Source organism: Staurois parvus, unplaced genomic scaffold, assembly GCF_062004578.1.
Source record: "Staurois parvus isolate SC_StPar_1 unplaced genomic scaffold, SC_StPar_1.0 ptg000154l, whole genome shotgun sequence".
Taxonomy (NCBI): domain Eukaryota; kingdom Metazoa; phylum Chordata; class Amphibia; order Anura; family Ranidae; genus Staurois; species Staurois parvus.
The window spans coordinates 22,249,420-22,270,525 of NW_028317950.1; the positions used below are offsets into that span (position 1 = coordinate 22,249,420).

At 42.8% G+C, this 21,106-nt stretch overlaps 1 protein-coding gene across 1 annotated transcript in view; it reads left to right on the forward strand.

Moving 5' to 3' along the window:
• Positions 1 to 2,684: 2,684 nt before the first annotated feature.
• ATP6AP1 (ATPase H+ transporting accessory protein 1) overlaps positions 2,685 to 21,106 on the forward strand; it is a 35,065-nt gene continuing 16,643 nt past the window's right edge. The window contains exons 1-6 of the mRNA XM_089675230.1: positions 2,685 to 2,841; positions 9,014 to 9,140; positions 11,227 to 11,301; positions 13,683 to 13,876; positions 14,049 to 14,089; positions 16,675 to 16,760. Coding sequence (XP_089531356.1) covers positions 2,732 to 2,841; positions 9,014 to 9,140; positions 11,227 to 11,301; positions 13,683 to 13,876; positions 14,049 to 14,089; positions 16,675 to 16,760 — 633 coding nt within the window. The 5' untranslated portion in view covers positions 2,685 to 2,731. The remainder of the gene's footprint in view (positions 2,842 to 9,013; positions 9,141 to 11,226; positions 11,302 to 13,682; positions 13,877 to 14,048; positions 14,090 to 16,674; positions 16,761 to 21,106) is intronic.

Sequence of the window (21,106 nt, forward strand, 5' to 3'; positions counted from 1 at the left end):
TGATACTATTTTTCAGTTTTAAGCAGTGTCAGATTTGATCTGGTTACAGTTTGGAAGATGGAGCCTTCTGTTGTCACTGAGGCTCATTAAAGTGATATAAAAAGCAAAAGCAAACATTTATTGTATCGCAGCTTACCAATTCTTAGATGTGATGCCTGCATTAGGTTTTTTATTTCTTTGTTTCCTTTTTTTTCTCACGATGGTGATCCTGCCAGTAAGCCTGTTTTGAACAGAACAAGCTTTCCTGCAGATGTAGCAGTTAGGGTTGAGACAAACTATTTAACCCTGATGGAGGTGATTACAATGATCAATTTTATGTATTCATGTAAAACTGGCTTTATCTCAAAAGGGGAAAAAAATGTTTGCTGTAACTGCTTATAAAATGTTAGCTGGAGTTTGGCTTCAATGTCTTAGTGTATCTAAATCTGCTAGTACATCTAACAACCCCCCCCCCCCAAAAAAATGGTAATGCTGCTGTCTAAATGGACCCCCTGTGCTCCTTCATCCAGAGTGGGGACACTCTAATACGAGGTGTGCTATTGGCCAGATAACCAGGTGAAAACAGAGGGGGGGGAGCCTAAAAAAAAGAACTAAGGCAGCCACCACATCTAATGGTTCATAAGCTGCAATATATTCCTGTAGGAGGAGCTGTGGGGGTGGCTTCATAGAGAGGAACCGATCTCTCCAAGTTTCTACTGCAGCCGCTGAATGCGGGAGGAAGGAGGAGAAGCCAGCATTCAGTGGCTTCAGGAGGAACATAGAATTGTTCCTCTATCCTCTGATGGAAGGGCCCTGGTCAGTGCAGGGGTTTCTTGCACTGAGGCCCTGAAAGGTCTAGTTACAGTACTGGGTAATACTTCTTTAGACCGCTTCCCGACACCCTATAGCGCACATACTGCTACAGGTGGCAGGGCTGTGCAAAATCATGTATATATGTGTGATTTTGCATTTCCGGGTAGGGGCAGGGGCGTATTCACCACAAGGCATTTGCCTAGGTTGGCATTTTTTCAGGGGGGCAGCATCGCCCCCCGAAAGAAGGGATGGAAGAAGGGACACATGGGATCCGAGAGAGGCTGCTTGATGGTGTTTGCAGACTCTGACTCTTGTTCCCGGGGATGTCCGGAGCTGTGAAGGTGAGTGTCTTCATTCGCCGGGGTGGCGGGGGGGGGGGGGGGTTGGCAGTGATTATGGGGCAGTGGTAGGGAAAGGTTGTCTCGTGGGGGGGGGGGGGGGCGGGGCTGGGATGGGGTGTAGTTGGTCAATGTCAGGCTCTTATCATGGGGGAGGGGGTGTCTGTCAGGGTCTCTCTGTGGGGGGGGAGCCAATTTTTTTGTTGCCTAGGGCAGCACGAAGCCTAAATACAATACTGGGTAGGGGGCCATTGGCTGCTACGGCAGTCAATCACTGTGTCTCGGACAGATTCCCTGACGGCACCCAGCGATCGCCAAAGAACACTGACTGGAGAAGTCTGTATGTAAACCATACAAATCTCTCCCCTGTAAGCTCCAGCATGCTGCTTTGTTTTGCTCTGCAAAGCAGCATGCATTTTTGCAATACAAAGCAGCATGCTTACACAGTATATCACACACAGTAACACAGCACACAGTTAACCCCTTTGATCGCCCCATATGTTAACCCTTTCCTGCCCAGTGTCATTAGTACAGTGTCAGTGCTTTTTATTAGCACTGATCACTATTGGTGTCACTGGGGATGTCAGTAACAGTCAGTTCCCTCCCAGTGTCAGAATGCCTGCTGCAGTCCCGCTATAAGTCGCTGGTTGCTGCCATTACTAGTAAAAATGAAAAACAAAAATCTGTGTATATATACTGCCATTTGTAGATGCTATAACTTTCACATAAACCAATTAATGTACATGTATTGGGATTTGCTTTTAGCAGACATGTAGCAGAATACATTTTGGCTTAAATTTATGATGACATTTTTATTTTTTACTGGACATCATTAATGGGAAAAAGTCAAAAAATACTGTTTTTTTTTTTTTCCAAAATGGTCGCTCTTTTTTTTGTTTATAGCACAAAATATAAAAAACGCAGAGGGGATCAAATACCACCATAAGAAAGGACATAAATTTAATTTGGGTGCAGCGTTGCATGATTTCACAATTGTCAGTTAAAATAACGCAGCGCCGTATCGCAAAAAATGGCCTGGTCAGGAAGGGGGGTAAATTGTGGTAACATTTGGTTAAGCATCCTTTTGGTTGGTAAAGATGTTCTGATTTTTGCAGTGAACAGCATGATATTGGTTCATAAATCAGCCTCTTTTACCGATGTATCCAAAATAAAGGCAGTTATGTGTGGAGTGCTGTCCATAGCAGCAGGTTGAGTCATGTGACGTTTTGGCATGGCTAAGCAACATAAAGAAGGATCCAAGGAGATGAATGAAGGCATTTTCAGCTGTTCTTCACTCTATGACAACCAGTAGGGTTCTAAATGTTCGCAGATAAGAGATGATATCGGGAGTGACAACTGTATACAGTCCATTTTTCACTCATCATTCCAAAATGTCCATTTGCACAGAGCGAAAACCTTTGCACGGCGCATGCCTATTGTACAGCAGGAAGAGGCTAGGCACACATTTCTACAGCCAATCACGCCTCTGCGCCGCTCCCCGGCTGCTTGTGATTGATAGTGTCGGTTTCCAATGGGCGTAGACAATGCCACCTGATCGCCGCGAGTCACATGACAGAGCTGTGAGCCTTAGAGGCAGGAAGATGGCGGCGGGTCAGGTTGTATTGCAGCTTTCTGTTCTGCTGCTGGTGGGGCTGCCATGGCGGGTGACGTCTTCCCAGCAAGTGCCCGTCCTGTTGTGGTCCAGCGAGAGGTGAGAGCTCCCAGGCCGGGGTGACATTGGGAGGGAGGTCTGTGTATGATAATGAATGGGGGTGATCTGCCTTGTGTGAGGACATGTCCTCCCTCATCTCGTGTCTTATACACGTCATCTGTGTGCCATGTCCTCTCATTAGACCAGATGATGGGGTCAGGTCAGCTCATTCCTGCAGATGATGTCATTATTCACCTTGTGATGTCATCCAGAAGTATTACACTGGCTGGTGGCATTAACTTAGATTGTTAGCTCCCAGGATCAGGGCCCTCCTAACCCTCTTGTATTGAATTGTATTGTCTCCCATTATTGTAAAGTGCTGAGCAAACTGTTGGTGCTATATAAATCCTGTATAATAATTACCTCTGTGAACTGATTTATTACTGGGTACATTTAGGGATTTTCGTTTCTTTTTAATCTGAGGAGTATCAGGATTTATCTGATTGGCAGAGAGTCACATGACCCATAGATCTGGTCAGGGATTGTGTGATCCCTGCAGAATGAACAAATCACCTTTCATGTGTACTGCTCACTGAAGTCTGCTGATGTAGTCTAGGCTGGGGAAAGATCCCGACTTCAAGGTCAGGATCCACCCCAGAGTCTGGTGCAGCACCTGGCTCAGTCTCTCAGCGAAGCACTCCCTGCCCATTTAGGCTGGCCATACATTATCCAATTTTCTTGAGGTTTATGGTTTAGATTTACCAAAAACCATATGAGGTCAAACCTAACAACACTTTCAATTGTATCCAATTAGGCAGGCCCTTGCACTACATAGTTGAAGGTAAATCTAAAGAAAATTGGACAGAAAATTGTATAGTGTATGGCCAGCCTAAGTCAAATGTAACATTTTTTTACATCCTCCACAGCTGGAGCTGTTTGCCCAATGTTACTTTAGTCTGTGATGCAATCCAGCATTGTAGACTGCGGGAGAATGGACAAGTCACAAGTTCCTGTTTCCATCTATAACTTCCTGCTATCTGTTCCTGGAATCAGTACATGTTCTGAGTGCAATGACAGGAAAGGTCTAATATGACCCCCAACCTGATTAATAACACAGAGGCCAATGGGCAGAAATTGGGCAGCTACAAGCCTGGAAACATTGTTATGCACATACAGTATGTACTACATACAAGACTAGGCTGCTCTCAAAGGGCAGTAAAGTCATGGGGATTAGGTTGCATTTGGACAAAATCTAGTAAAGTCTCATATTTGCAGCTATTGTTTTTCTTTTTTTTTTTGTATGTGTAAAACAGGAGAAAATATACAAAAGTTATCAATATGTCTGCTTTCTTTTTTTTTTTTTTGTCTAAACCAAATTGGTATTATTATTATACAGTATTTATAAAGCGCCAACAGTTCGCTCAGCGCTGTACATTACAATGTGAGACAATACATGAGACAGCACAATAACAATACAATGCGATACACGAGGGGTTCGAGGGCCCTGCTCCTTGGAGCTTAGAATCTAGGAGGGAGGGGATAGTAGTACGGGAGGAAAAGCTGTGGGGGATGGAGTGGTAGGAAGAGTGGAGGAAATCGGCAATTAGCAGAGGGTGGGGTAGGCTTCCCTGAAGAGGTGGGTTTTCAGGGTGCGCCTAAAGGAGAGGAGAGTAGGTGATAGTCTGATGGATTGGGGTAGGGAGTTTCAGAGGATGGGTGATGTCCTGGAGAATTCCTGGAGGCGGGCATGGGAGGAGGAGACCAGGGAACTAGAGAGAAGGAGGTCTTGTGAGGAGCAGAGAGAGCGTTTTGGGTGGTATTTGGATATTAGGTCGGTGATGTAGTTTGGGGCAGAGTTATGGACAGCTTTATACATCAGTGTTAGCATTTTGAATTTGATCCGTTAGGCAATCGGAGGGGGGTGGCGGAAACGGAGCGGTTGGTAAGGTGGATGAGTCTGGCCGCCGTATTCAGGATCAACTGTAGTGGGGATAGCCTGTGGTGAGGCAGGCCAGTGAGGTAAAGTGTTGAGTGGTCTTGTTTTGCAGCAGCTCTGAAGTGAGATTGTGTACTAGGGCAGCCTTTCTCGACCAGGGTGCCTTGAGGTTTCTTCAGGGGTGCCTTGAGGTTTCTTCAGAGGTGCCTTGGCAAAATGCCTAAAAATTGGTTAAGACTTGTATACAAGCCAATGGGTGGAACAAGCCTGCCTTTTAGTTACACAAAGCCACAGGTTGTCATTGTACACTATTACAACCTTCTAGCTGCCGGAGTCCTGACAACCAATGACATCATCAGATGATAAGGAGGATGTCAGCTGCCTGCACAGCATTCTAGTTTGACCCTCCCCTGCCCCTCTCCATCAGTGCTGGGGGTCACATTAGCTCAGTGATGGAGAAAAACTGAGGGGGAAGAGAAACAATGGAATACTAGTCAGTACCAGTGTGCAAAAGTGTATTTGCTTTGGAAGACTAAATCGCCTCTGATGTCGGGTGTTCTACATGTGTGAATGTTGCTGCGTTATATAAAACTGTTAGAACAATTTTTCATATTTTAGAATGGGGTGCCGCAGGACTGTCCATAATTTTAAAAGGGTGCTTTGACTGAAAAAAGGTTGAGAAAAACTGTGCTAGCAGAAAAAAGGGGTAGGAAATGATCAGCTATGTAGAGGCTGAATTTGATCACGTGATAGATCAGCAAATTTTAAAGTGCATCTAAACACAAGAACATGGGTCATATAAAATGTCAAATATTGCAGCTTACCAGTCCTTGCATGGGCTGGCTGCATTGTTTGTTTTTTTTCTCTTTATTTTCACCTGGTGATTCTTCCAGTAACACACTTCTTGCCCTTAGGTGGTAACACATCTTACTGCACTGTATTAAAGGAGGAGAAGAATTATATGCCCCACCCCCACCTTCTCATCTCCACATCATTGGGGAGGTGATGTTCTGTAGTTCAGAGAGATCTGGGTGAAATGCTAACTGATAGCAGTCAGGCACTTATCAAACAGACCTAACAAAACACTTGCACTGGTATATTTAGCAGGCCAGATGGAAGGAAATAAATGAAGTTCATTGATAGGGTTTACATACACTTTAGTAGCAGTTGAGTAGCATGAAGATATTGGTGGAGGACCGTTGGATGGGTAAGTATTGAGACTTTAGGTCTGCTTTAAGTCCAAGCAATACTAATTCTCTGGTTTTGGGAGGATTCTGGGGGATTGAAGTGTCTTGTTGTTTTCTCTATATTTTGGGGTGCCAGCATTGAGATCTCTCTGCTAGAGTTCCCTTTTATTCCTCCTTCTATAAGTCATCTAAAAGGAGGGGTCCTCCTTCCCCTTCTGTATTCTCCATGATAGAAACAGGGAACCCTACCGTGGGTGATTTAAAGTGGTATTCAAGATTAATGCTAACTAACCTTTTCCAATAAATTTTATTGGTTTAGTCGAAGAAGATTTTACAAAGGTTCAAACAAGTATAGCATCCAGTTCTTGGCTAGCTATGGCCAGTCATAATGGTTACAAATAGGTTGCAAATTAAACAACAATCTAAAGTAATTATCAGTTATTTGAGCAAATTACAGAATTAGATCCCATGTGGAACTTAAGGATGCTTACAAAAACGACCTTGTTACATTCAACAAGAAAATAACGTTTATCAGGACATATGTTATGGTCTGTATGGCTTGGTGGACTCCCACTCACTCCCTGCCGTGGGGGGGGGGGGGAGGTGTCTCATAGGGTCATTAGCTAACTGAATCTTGAAGAAGCAAGGAAGAAAAAAAGGGGGGGGGGGTAACTATTCTTAAAAATGTTTCCTCCGCCTACCTATCCTGCATACCCTGTATAAAATGACCTGTTTACTTATTTTTAATCTGCATCAGTACGCTCACACGATCCTGCAGTTCCATCTCCCCTGTGTAAGTCTAGGTTCACACCTATCGTTTTTCATTGCATTTTGCAGAAACACACAGCAGTCCATTTAACATGATTTCCTTTGGGACAGGTTCACATTTCTGTTTTTTCACCTGGTGCTTTTTTGGAAAGGGTCAGGGACTTTTTTATTATGGGTTTTTATTCTGCCCAGCAACAAGTTGGGGGGAAAAAACGCATGTGCAAAAAAACCGCAAAAAGCACTGCAGAAACAGATCAACGCAAATTGCATAGGTGTGAACCTTGCCTAAGGGAGTAATCAGCATTTGAAATGTGAATTCCCAGAGTTATGGCATCTCCTATAGGCTCTTATGGCCCAGCAAATGTCTGAACTCCCTCCTCTCCCCTATAGCAGTTGTTCATTGACACAGGGGAGCTGGACCTGACCAGAGCAGATCAAAAATACATATGTACACAGATCCCTTTTTTTTTTTTTTTAATTAAATGCAGAATTGGTATGAGGAGGAAGCAGGGAATATTTTTACGAATTATTATACAGTATTTATATAGCTCCAACAGTTTGCTCAGCGCTTTTAGTTTAATATTGGCCTTGTCTTCCACTATAATCCAATCAAAAAATGTAAAAGGCCACTGATTCGGTAATGGTAATATATTTTATCCAATGTGTCTCCAGTTTTTATGAGTAGATCCACCAAAGTCAGACAGAAACATTGTGTGCATTGTATCGTTACATAGTAATTATTTGCCCAGAAATCACCATTCCAGCCATTCTGTAAATGTTTTCCATTGTGCAGTGCTGGATACAACATATCCTTTGTAATAGTCTTGTGATGTAGCTTTTTGAACTACTGCAGTTCCTGGAAAATGAGTGGATCATGTGCCATTACCATATGGCACACTAGCTTTGCAGTCTGTACACTGTAGAAAAAAGAAATCCCCATTTACTCTGGTATGATAGAGAAGCATGTAGGCACCTTTTTATTAAACTTGTTCACACAGATAGCCAGAGGAGGGGGTGGTAAAAATAGGTGAGTCATGTTTTCACCATTCCCCCTCCCAACTGCCCACATACAATGCCACATGGACTGTTTACATTGTTGCAATGCTGCATGCCGCAACAGTGCACTTTTAATTTGGCTTGTCGAGTTTGACAGGCCACACCAACTTTTCCCTTGAAGTCAATTGGACTGGACCGCAGACATGGCTATGGCGGTTGCGGTGTGGTAGTTCAATGTAAAGACCCCATTGGAATTAAAAAAAAAAAAAAAAAAAAATCCTTCTGGTAATCAAAAAAACTGCAAGAGACAGAATCAGTGCCCACCTCAACGTGCATGCTTGCTGAAAACCTGCTGTAACTAGGCTTTACTGTATCATCAGTCATACTAAAGGCTGTTGCTTGGATATAAGAGACTGTAATTCGCCATACACAGTTCAAATTCCTTCCGAATTGGCTGAAATTCAAACTGTGGGTAGCTTTGTTGGCACCACCCAGCTGTACGAAAGTTGAATGGAATGAAAAATTGAGGGTCATACAGAGATTTCATTCTATTGGATAAAGTCTAGGTTCTTGTTCAGGCAACTGTGAGTACTGCAGTTGCGTCAATACAGCAGCTGGCACTGCAGATTCGTCCATTCATGCTATTTAGCATGGATGATGGAATCCAGTAATTTTCTCTTGTTCTGCCTGCAGGCTGAACAAAAGAAATCGACATAGTGTATTTATGGCTAGCTTTAAACTGCTTTCAGGTAACAGTGGGCTGTTAGAACCAGCAAACACAAATGCTCCTGTGCTTGGGTAGGACTCATTGCAGGTTACAACCACATTGAGAATGTCCTGGAACATGCACACCTTGCTGCCCTCAATAGACCGGGGAAATCCAAATATACTGAATGAGGAAAGAACAAACAGAGGGCGCACAGGCCTAGTGCATTACCATAAAAAATGTTTAATAAGAAATAAAGTAGGTGTTGTACTCACAAACAACAAAGTCAAGGCACATCATAAAAGAACAGCTGGGTCAACACCACGCTGAGTAACAGTCCGCAATAGGGAGTGTAGACATCCAATAGACTGACACGTTTCGAGGACTTGCCTCTTCCTGAAAGTGGGCTGTTGGAGGCTGATTCCATATTACTAGAGACTGTTAGAGGTTGCCTCTTCCTTGTAGAGAGAGGTGAATTGAATCAGGAATTGGGTAAATAGCAGATTTTCTAAATTTCAATTTGCTAGAAAAGTCTCATTTTTGTTGAATAAAATTATTGTGGAGTCTTTCGTACAGCATTTTTAGTCTGGTGCTTTATGAAAACTGTTTATTATACTTGTTTGCTCAATTATCTGACAGTTCCCTGTGGAACGACGAGCCCAACACGCACGGAGGTCATGTGACATCTGATCGCCAACTGGGTCAGTACTTGGACTCTGCACTGAATAGTGGACCCCGGAATGTCCTGCTTTTCCTCCAAGATAAGGTAATATATGTATGCTATTACACAAGGTCTTCTGCTTTACTAACCGTTATTTTGGGCAAGTAGGAGTCTCTGGCGAGGTTCCATGCACAAAGGGCAACATGTTTGGAGGAAGATTAGGTGGTTGAAAGTGCAATGACATTAAAACCAGATCCTGTTCTGACTCTACACCCCACCTGTTGTGCACAACCAATGGGCCTTACTGACCTATGGAAGTCCCCATATGCATTTTGAGCACACCTGAGGTTATCCAGTCCTTTGTCAGATTCTTCTGTATGTACAGCATCTCACAGAAGTGAGCCCACCCCTCACATTTTTGTAAATATTTTATTCTATCTTTTCATGTGACAACACTGAAGAAATGACACTTTGTTATGCAAGCTGTACACTGACTACTTTGCATTGTAGCAGTGTAAATTTTTTGTCCCCTCAAAATAACTTAACAGGGATTAATGTCTAAACCGCTGGCAACAAAAGTGAGTACACCCCTAAGTGACAATGTCCCAATTGGGCCCAATTAGCTATTTTCTCTCCCCGATGTCATGTGACTCGTTAGGGTTACAAGGTCTCAGGTGTGAATGGGGAGCAGGTGTGTTAAATTTGGTGTTGTCACTCTCACTCTCTCATACTGGTCACTGGAAGTTCAATATGGCACCTCATGGCAAAGAACTCTCTGAGGATCTGAAAAAAAGAATTGTTGCTCTACATAAAGATGGCCTAGGCTGTAAGAAGATTGACAAGACCCTGAAATGGAAGGTGGAGGAGCGCAAGGTCTCTAACATCCACCAGCTACGTGATATCATCATGGAGGAGTGGAAGAGGACTCCAGTGGCAACCTGTGAAGCTCTGGTGAACTCCATGCCCAAGAGGGTTAAGGCAGTGCTGGAAAATAATGGTGGCCACACAAAATATTGACACTTTGGGCCCAATTTGGACATTTTCACTTAGGGGTGGACTCCCTTTTGTTGCCAGCGGTTTAGACATTAATGGCTGTGTTGAGTTATTTTGAGGGGGCAGCAAATTTACACTGTTATACAAACTGTACACTCACTACGTCACATTGTAGCAAAGTGTCATTTCTTCAGTGTTGTCACATGAAAAGATAGAATAAAATATTTACAAAAATGTGAGGGGTGGGCTCACTTCTGTGAGATACTGTAGTTTTTAACCACTTGCCCTCCAGAGGATTTACCCCCCTTCCTGATCAGGCCATTTTGTGCGATACGGCGCTGCGTTACTTTAACTGACAATTGCATGGTCAAGAAACGCTGCACCCAAATGAAATTTATGTCCTTTTTTTTTCCTCACAAATAGTTTTCTTTCGATGGTATTTGATCGCCTGTGCGTTTTTTTTTGTTTGTGTTTTTTTTGCGCTATTAAAAAAAAAAAAAAAAAAAGACATTTTGAGAAACTATATTTTTGACTTTTTGCTATTAAACAAGTCCAGTGAAAAAAATGTAAAATGAAAATTTAAAATTTAAAATGCAGAGCCATACAAAAGCAGTGTGCAGGAGCTGACAGGGGAGAGATCTGTATTTGTTTTTTTTTTTACATACAGATCTCTCCCCCGTTGGTGATGCACGGTGATCGCCAGGTGCCGGCGGGGAATCACTGGCCGGGACCTGGTGATCAATAGGTGAGGCCGCCAATGGCGATGCGGGTAGGGCACGCATGCGCCCCCTACCTGGAAATGCAAAATCATACATATATGATTTTGCGAACCTCTGCCGCCCTGTAGCTGTATTTCTGCTATAGGGCGGCGGGAAAGCGGTCAACATGGGATTCAGTTCCCACTCTTTACCTTTTTTAAAGATTATGTAACAACCACAGATAGATCAGGCCTTGATAATGAGGAAACATGCAGTTCTGCTATTAGTTTACTTGTCTTTTAGAACCAAAAAGTAAGAACATCCTTTCTACGTAGGATTCTATCTGTCTACAGTGCATTTGTAAGGATTGTTACCATAGGTCAGCTGTTTAAGACCTGTAGATGGCAGGTCCCAGCCCTAACACTTCGCAGCTATGTTTGAGTGTTATCTGCTGTCTTTTCTCCTCTGTACGACTGTCACATAAATCTTTTATTTTTTAGTTAAGCATTGAAGACTTTACAGCTTTTGGAGGAGTCTATGGCAACAAGCAGGACAATGCTTTTCCCAATCTAGAAGTAAGTGCAAACTACCTGTATATGTTTGTGCTGTTGCAGGTCATATTTCTAAAGCAGTGAATGATGGTTTTGACACATGCTGGTGTAAAGTGCAGATAGATAGGGATGCCTGCAAATACCTGCAAATACCTGCAGCAGCCTCCAAAACATTTCTGTTATTGCCAAATTTGGAGCACTTCTGGGTAGGCAAAGCTTGCCATGTCCACGTTATACATATTCCTATTGGCCCTTCACATTGAAGGCCGGGTCACTGGCCTGTAAGAATGGTTGGAAGAGACAGGCAAGATTTAGCACTAACACGAAGTGCCAGACCTTTGCAAGTAGGTTAAACCTGGAATTCAGGCCTAATGGGGCCTAATCAGAGGCTGCTGCAGGCATGTGAAAGTTAAAGTATAACTAAAGAGACCCCTGTCAGGGTTTTATTGCCACCTGTGTCCCAATTAGGGAGATTCACCCTCTCTATTTGTCCTGTTTACCGTTATCATTGAAAGTAAAAGGAAATCCCAAATTTTGGGTTGTCCCCAGAAAAGTAATAGCAGCGATATCTTCCAATGAGGATACTAGTTCTGGTGACCTGGGGGTCTCCAAAGAATTCTCTTTAATTTGAACAGATTTCCTCTCGCTTCATGTTTTGGCTTTTAGACAGGAAGTGAAGACAGATCTCCACAATGGGACACAGATGGCAAAAAAAAAAAGGTGATGGGTTTATAACCTTCCCTTACTCTATCCAAAATGGAAAAAAAAATGTTTTGCCTTCTAGTTATAATTTAATGTAAATGTTACAGCCATCAAGATCAGTCTGTAGAAGGTTTTTATTTTATTTTTATTAACCTTCGCATATGATATATATGGCATATCTATGTTATAGCATTGATTTAGGCTGGCTGTAGTCAGTCAAGTCAGTCACTGTAGTCAGTCCAGTCAGTTTTTTGTTTTTTTGTTTGTTTTTTTTACATTCAACCAGCGGGTTGAATGAATGAAAATGACACATAGTTAGTCTGGCTGAAAAAAGACAAAAGTCCATCCAGTTCAACCATAAAAAAAACAATTATCCTATACCCACAGTTGATCCAGAAGAAGGCAAAAATCCCAGAAAAGCACAATCCAATTTGCTCCTGCAGGGAAATAAATTCCTTCCTGATCCCCCAAGAGGCAATCTGATATTCCTTGGATCAACTTTACCTAGTATCCAGTTGTATTCTGTGTAGGAAATAATCCAGGCCTTTTTTAAAGCAATCCGCTGAGCTGGCCAGAACCAACTCTTGAGGGAGTCTATTCCACATTTTCACAGCTCTCACTGTGAAGAAACCTTTTCGTGTTTGGAGATTACATTTCTTTTCCTCCATGTCGATGACTCTGTCGATGGGGGAATACTTCTTGCTGGAGTAATGTATTCTGACAGCAGGTAGACTTTTCTGCCATCAGAATACACTCATCAGTTATAGCCAGCGCTGATCAAGAGAAAATTTCCCAACAGGCTTGTTGCACACAAGTCGATCGATAGATCATAACCAGCCTAACCATACACGGATCGAAATTTGTCCAGTCCCTGCTGAACCGGCTGAATTTCGATCCACCTATGGCTGACCTTAGTCCTGCTTGCGCAGCCACTGCGCGTTCACCTCTCTTTAAACAAAGGGTTCAAAACTCTAATGCAAAAAACAGCTGAGGCTAGGTAGGCTGCTGTGCCTGTGTTTTTTTTTTTAATATACCTTCGATCAAACTGGGAATGAGGATGTGCAAAATCCCTTAATTAGTCCACGTCTGTTTGCATTACTTAAATGCGACAGCGTGTGAAGTGCAGGGAGGACTGACATGAAATTCTACATATGCAGTCTCCCTAGAGTGACAATGTGTTTGATGGGGGAAGTATGAAATACATAGACTTTACTTTGCTAACAATGTCTTATGGAATTGCTAGTCTCCTGGCTGTCACGCTTGTCAAATGGTGTCTGTGATTCGGAGTCTTCGACTCAAAACAGGTAAACATATGAGGGGTTCTGATTCACTGACTGCATGCTTGAGTCACCAGGGCCAGATTAACCTGACAACTAGCATTTTCAGAAAGGGGATCCTGCATATTTCTCTCATGACAAGTTTGCCATAAAGCATGGGAAATCTAGTTGTTGCTTTTAAAACTAAAGGTCTCTGCAGCTACCATGATCTGCTCCAGCTGTGGAATGAAGGCTGACTCTCTGGTTTTGGGACTGGTGGGGAATTTTCTTTAATTCCTCCGAGGAGCAGGGCCCTCCAAACCCTCTTGTATTGAACTGTATTGTTGCTGTATTGTCTCCCGTTATATTGTAAAGCGATGAGCAAACTGTTGGCGCTATATAAATCCTGTATAATAATAATAATTCCATGTATACTCCAAATTACAGAGCATTATGGAATCCTCGCCCTCTTCCCTGGTGCTTCCTTCAGTAGACTGGTATGCTGCCAACATCCTTCTTACCTACCTTAAGGAGAAACTGGGTGTCAGCCCACTTCACGTGGATCAGTCCACCCTACTAGAGCTGAGACTGAATGAGAGCATCCCATCGCTGCTTGTTGTGAGGTTACCCTATGCCAGTAGGTAAGTCTACAGGAATTACAGTTCATCTATTCCACTTTGTAAATCCTGATTATGACATGATTAGATGGCAGCGTGCGGGGTCTAAACGACCACAAACCAGCTAAAAGGTACTCTGGAAAATCTGTTTTTAAATATGTATTCAATGTGTATTCTGTTTTTCCTTTTTCTCTAGTACTGGAGTATTGGCAGCCAAAGATGTCCTCCGAGCCAATGGTAAGCCTGCATGTAAAGCACACCATTCTGGTATTCCTGTTGGGAAGTGATACTTTTAGATGTTGGTAGAACATGAGATGGAGATACACAGTGGAAAGACTTGTGAGTGGTCTTTCCTTTTCTAGCAATGATCTCTTCAGCCAGTCTCATGTCTGCAGTTTTTTTGCTGTTTGACACCTACGTGACTGTACACATAGATGCCAGACAAAGATAAACATCTAGCACTTACACTGCATATTCTGACATTCCTATTGCTCACCACAGCAAATGTTCCTACTGGAGCAATCCCTCAGGGACAGCAATATCAATTCTCAATATACTGGAGTCTGCCTTCGTGCCAATTTTAAACATTGTGTTGAACACTGCGTGGTGGCGAAGACCCAAGCTGAATGTATTCCTTTGCCACTGCTCAGCAGCTGTAAGGGTTTGAAATTGTCAAAAAATAGGTTGATGCTGAGCTCCCGACAGACATACCACTTAAAAATGATTAAATGCATGTTTACTTGCAGCTGGCAAATATACCTGATCTTTCCTGACTTTGGTTTTCTATAATCAACTGCACCGCCACCCTCTAGGGGGGAGGGGCAGCACAGTACAGATCAGTTCTTGCTCTGCTGCATTGCACAGTACTAGGCTAATATTAAAGTGGAACTTTACCCATGACAACGTGATAAAAAATAATGTTCTTTAGCAAGGAAAATACATTCTACATTAATTATTATGCTACCAAAATTTAGTGTGTGCTGTAAATTGTCTCCAGCTTTCTTCCTGATTTCTTCTTGCTGATGACTGCCACTTTGCTAAAGCCCAGAGCCTCTGAGCAGCATTAAATCTTTAGGCTGTCAGTAGATTGACCTCCTACATTTTTTAGCACAGTTCCAAACAAGAAGATGCAACTGGGGAATATGCAGAGCGGGTTGAGACAGTGTATTGCTGGATTTTAAATCGGCACTAATGCTTAATGTTTTACCGTTACATCTTCCAACATGCTCCTGCAGCTGGTCCCCAATCCCCGCATTCCCTGTGACAATAAGCCAAGGACCTTCTCCCCGTACCTGCTGTGTCGCTATTTGAAGAGAGTGTAGCCGTGCGAGACTCTGCTCACACAGCTATGTCATTCATTCTAAGTTCTGTGAATGAATGAACTACAAGTACCAACAACGTTTACTGCTGTCAGCTTGTAGATCTTGATGAACTACCAGGGCACTTTTGAGCTCTCTAGTAGTTAATTGATTATTTCTGCCATTGTGTAACTGCCTGCCCATACAATGTACGAGCAGACAGCTTACACTGAAAGTCTGAAGGAGCCCTGCATTGCACCCATGATCTGCTGACTGCAGGTGCAATACTTTCAAAGCTCCTCCAAAAAAATAGTAAATGCACATTTTTTTTATTTTCTTATACCTGCAAAAAAATTTACAGTTTATTTTTGTAAAAGGCAAACTTATCCTTTAGCTATATAATATAGTTCAGGGTAAAATAGCTGTTTGCCAGGAGTTCAGTCTGAGAAAAAATCTTGGTATTTTCACAGCCTTCCAAATGCTGAATGCTTGCAAATGTCTTTTATTGTGTCTCAAAAACATTTTTGTGGCTGAGGACAGTGACCAAAAAACTAGCCTAGAAAGTACAGGATGTACTCTTCTTTTTTAACACCTTCATCTTTTTTAATCAATAGTTTTTGTTTTAAATCTGTACTTTGAAAAGGTTTGAAAATGGTTTAGAACAGCATGGGAGCAATGTAAAAATCTACAGCTTGCAGCATCTTTTACACAAAGTACAAAGGAATGCAGAGCTAGTGCATAAAGCAGAAATAACCCAAAAGCAAACATTTATTATATTGCAGCTTACCAATTCTTAGGTGTGATGGCTGTATTAGTTTTCTTCTTAGGTTTTTCTTCTTCCATTTTCACCTGATGAGCCAGCCAGTAAGTCTGTTTTTCAAAAGATCAAGCTCTCTTTCAGATAATTTTCAGGTATAGGGATGAGACAAACCACTAACAGAACTGCTTACAATGATCAGCTTTTATGCAAAACCTTTATCCCAAACAAAACTGTTGCTGTAACTGCTTATAAAAGTGCCACCTGTGCACACTCCTCCAGAGTGGGGGCACTCTAATACATGCAGGGGCGGACTGACCATTTTGAAACTCGGGCATTGCCCGAGGGCCCGGGGTCAGTAGGGGGCCCCATGAGATGCCCCTGGTACCTTTTTTCATAGGCTTTTTTGAGTTTGGGCAAAGACACAGGAGCCCCATGATCCCCTTTTGCCCGGGGGACCCATGAGTTGTCAGTCCGTCCCTGAATACAAGTGGTGTGTTACTGGCCAAATCACAGATGAAAACAGAGGGGAGAAAAAAACCAAACCTAATGCGGCAACCACATCTAAGAATTGGTAACCTGCAATATATTACATTTTTGGTTTTGGGTTTAATACCACTTTATCATTTTATGTGAATAAATTTGCACATAAACTAGAAACCTACATGGTGATGCAGTTTGCTTCCTAATATCTGAATACTGAACTGAACAGTGCCTGTGCAGACTGCAATCTCGGTCATTGATCGCTTCCTCTCTTGCTATTGCAGATGAAGTCATTGGACAAGTCCTGAGTACACTAAAGTCGGAGGGTGTGCCTTATACTGCTATTCTCACGGCTCTCAGGCCATCTAGGGTAAGTTATACCACAAATCGTAAACCAAACAAAAACAAAATCACAAAGATTTCACAACACACTGGAAAGAAACATTTTGAGGTGTTTCGTGTGTATTCAGTATAAAGTTGGAAAAATGTTTACTAATTTAACAGCTAAAGTATGAATTCTGCAGTTTTTTTATTGTGCCCACAGGGGCTGATTTGCCTTAAAGCGGAGTTCCAGCCCTTTTTGTGTTTGTCAAAAGTCAACAGCTACAAAAACTGTAGCTGCTAACTTTTAATAAACACTTGCCTGTCCCAGGGTCCAGTGATGTTCTCACCCACACGGTCCCTTCTCCTCTTCTTTCCTCCACGTGCTGGCATCTCAACTGTGGGCACCAGGCTGTGATAACTTGCAGCTTCACAGCCTAGTGCCCACTGCGCATGCACAAGTCGCACTGCGCTTCATAATTGGTCCAGCAGTCTTCTGGGATCTGTGAAAGTTCCCAGGAGACTGCGGGAGGGAGGCAGCAGGTACCTATCAAAACCAGGTACATGTCGCAAGAACAAGACATGTTGCAGAATACATTTTCACATAATTTATGACTAAATTTGCTGGCATGTACTGTGGGCACCAGGCTGTGATAACTTGCAGCTTCACAGCCTAGTGCCCACTGCGCATGCACAAGTCGCACTGCGCTTCATAATTGGTCCAGCAGTCTTCTGGGATCTGTGAAAGTTCCCAGGAGACTGCGGGAGGGAGGCAGCAGGTACCTATCAAAACCAGGTACATGTCGCAAGAACAAGACATGTTGCAGAATACATTTTCACATAATTTATGACTAAATTTGATTTTTTATTTTTTTAGTGGACGTGTTTTAATAGCAAAAAGTCAAATATATGGGTGTTTTTTTTCTCAATTTTATTTTTTTTTGTATAGCGCAAAAAATAAAAACCCGCACAGGCGATCAAATACCACCAAAAGAAAGCTCAATTTGGGGGAGAAAAAAGGACGTAAATTTAATTTGGGTGGAGCGTTGCACGACCAAACAATTGTCAGTTAAAGTAACGCAGCGCCTTAACACAAAAAATGGCCTGGTCAGGAAGGGAAGTAAATCCTCAGTAGGGCAAGTGGTTAAGCAATAAAGGTGTAGAGAAAAATTACCAGTTAATCTACCAGAAATGTGCTCTCCTAGCTTCCTGTTTGGGTTGATAACACAGTGGCTTTGCTGCACTGAAATATCAAACAGTGTTGTCAGTCTTGCCTGCTTAAGGCTAGGTTCACACCTATGCAGGTTGCGTTTGAGCTGTTTCTGCATTGCATTTGGCGTTTTTGCCGTGTTTTTGTTTTTTTTCTTGTTGCTTGGCAGATTTAAAATGCAAAACCCATCAAAAACACGGCAAAAGCACAATTCTTGCTTTTCTGCAGTGTTTCCATTGAAGTCTATAGAACCAAAAATGCAACCTTTTGCATTCAAAAAAGTCCCTGACCCTTTCCAAAAATTGCATCGGGTGAAACGCACAGCTGTGAACATGTCCCATAGGAAATCATGTTAAATGGACTGTACTGGTTTTCTGCAAAACGCTGCAGAAAACGCTTAGGTGTGAACATGGGGTAAAGCATAAGGTCACCTTTGGCACATGTTACATGTTCCACCTGTTTTTTAGGGTGGAACATGTAACCTGTTCCCATAGCTTCAGCCATGCTCGCTGCTCCCCTCCCACTGACAGTACGTGTAGGAGTTTCCTCCTACTATCTGTCAGATTTAAGAACAGCTTGGCTGTGCAGAGCTCCGCCCACATGTCCATGTCATACATTCGCGGACTTCCATGAATGAATTGCAAGTCCCGAAAGCCTTAGCGGCTGTGGGCTTGTATTTTTCAATGAACTACCATGGTGCTGTGGAGCTGTGCTAGTTCATAGAAGCTTCCTGTCAGAATATCTGCTTGGCCATACATCCCGTACAGTAAGCAGATATTCTGACAGATCTACAGGAGACCTGCATGACATCGGCGATGTACTGATCACTGGTGCAATGCTTTCTAGACTCCTTTTAGACAAAAATAATAAATGCACATTTTTTTTTTTTACCTGCAAAAAAATGTGCATTTATTATTTTTGTCCAAAAGGTGAACTTATCTTTTGACCACCCACCTCCACCCCTCCCTGTCTCAGTCCACATGCCATACATTGATTTCCTTCCCTGCACAACAATGCTACTGCTTTGAGTCTCAAGTGGCTGTTCTTAACAATCTATGTAGGAAAATTGGTTCTTGGTTCTTTTTATTTTTTTTTTGTTAAATAACTGATTCATACTTACCTGTTCTGTGTAGTGGAATTTCAAACCTCCTCTTCTTGGGTCACCCGCCAAAACTCCTGACTCCTGCTCTCTGTGCATTGCCCACATAGGAAGTGGCTTCCTATGGGTGCACTTGTGCAGGCTCGCTCCAGAGCCCTGTTATTTAAATCTAATAATCTAGCTCTTCTGGGTAGGGGCATGCACGCCTGCCGTCCTGGCTGTGCTGTGATTAGTCATAGCGCAAGCCGATCAGTGGATCCCACCCAATGATTGATCGCCGGGACCTGCTCATCGGCAAAGAGGATGACAGGATAGAGCTCTGTGATTGTAAACAACCTAGAGCTCTGTCCTGATAGTAGGGATGAGCCAGTTTTAGTTTTCCTGCAAAATCGGCACATTCCTTAGTAAAATCAGCACACAGTAAATACACCAAACACTGTTGGGCACACGGTTAACCCTTTGATTGCCCCTAGATGTTAACCCCTTCCCAGCCAGTGTCAATAGTACAGTCTCAATGTATATTATTAACACTGATCACTGTATTAGCGTCACTGGTTCCTGAAAAGTGTCAGTAAGTGTCAAATTGCCCGCCATCCTGCTATAAGTCGCCGATCAGTCGTTGCTAGTATAGAAAAAAAAAATCCTGTGTATATATACCATAGTGAAGAAAATGTATACAAGCGCACCTACAAATGCAATGTAGCAGCTGTGCACCAGGTAACCATAAACCTTGTAAAACAATATAAATCAGAAGATGCAGCGCTGAACAGGAAATACTAAAGTAAATAAATAAATAAGCAGTTCATATGATGATATCAAGGTGACTTCAAGTGCTCTCATCTATTCCTATCCTCCTGGTAACAAGGTGCTGTGCGATATAGTGCAGAAGGAATGCACACTCACCAGAACGCACAGTTTAATGAGCGTTTGTAAATATATATTTCCCTTGAGGTCATCAGCTGGTCAAAGTAGGGTCTGGAATCCAATGGCCTCCCTTCAGTGTTCCTGGATGTTATTGCTAGGACATCAGGATGATCCCTCGGATGTTGGCCTATGGACTGCTCCTTAAGTGGTTAAAACGCTACTTCCCCAGCAGTGAGATGAATGGCTGTGAATTGATACTCCTGGTTTATATTTTTCAGGATCTGGAAAATATTTTGGGTCCCGGTGAACCCAAAAAGGAGACACAATCAACAGGTCCCCAGGAGGAATCTCATAATTATAGACTTGCAATGGTTTTTCCACTTTCCTAGTAATAGCTCCTGGGGACCTTAGTCGTATGGCCTCGAGGACACAGGATTTCACATATGGGACTCTCTTCAGATCAGCTTCAGCAATACGCAAATGATGCTGACATAGATGCCAACTGTTCTGGAGTTTCTGGGGCAGTCCTGCAACATGGACCTCAGTCTTGATGATGCTGTGACCGAGGCAATGTCCAGGGATCACAGTGTTACCTTTATGTGAGTTACTGTACATACACACCAACTCTAGGTATTCATTATGGTAAAACTAATAATGAATACCTAGAGTTGGTGTGTATGTACAGTAACTCGCATAAAGGTAACACTGTGATCCCTGGACATTGCCTCGGTCACAGCATCATCAAGACTGAGGTCCATGTTGCAGGACTGCCCCAGAAACTCCAGAACAGTTGGCATCTATGTCAGCATCATTTGCGTATTGCTGAAGCTGATCTGAAGAGAGTCCCATATGTGAAATCCTGTGTCCTCGAGGCCATACGACTAAGGTCCCCAGGAGCTATTACTAGGAAAGTGGAAAAACCATTGCAAGTCTATAATTATGAGATTCCTCCTGGGGACCTGTTGATTTGTGTCTCCTTTTTGGGTTCACCGGGACCCAAAATATTTTCCAGATCCTGAAAAATATAAACCAGGAGTATCAATTCACAGCCATTCATCTCACTGCTGGGGAAGGAGCGTTTTAACCACTTAAGGAGCAGTCCATAGGCCAACATCCGAGGGATCATCCTGATGTCCTAGCAATAACATCCAGGAACACTGAAGGGCGGCCATTGGATTCCAGACCCTACTTTGACCAGCTGATGACCTCAAGGGAAATATAT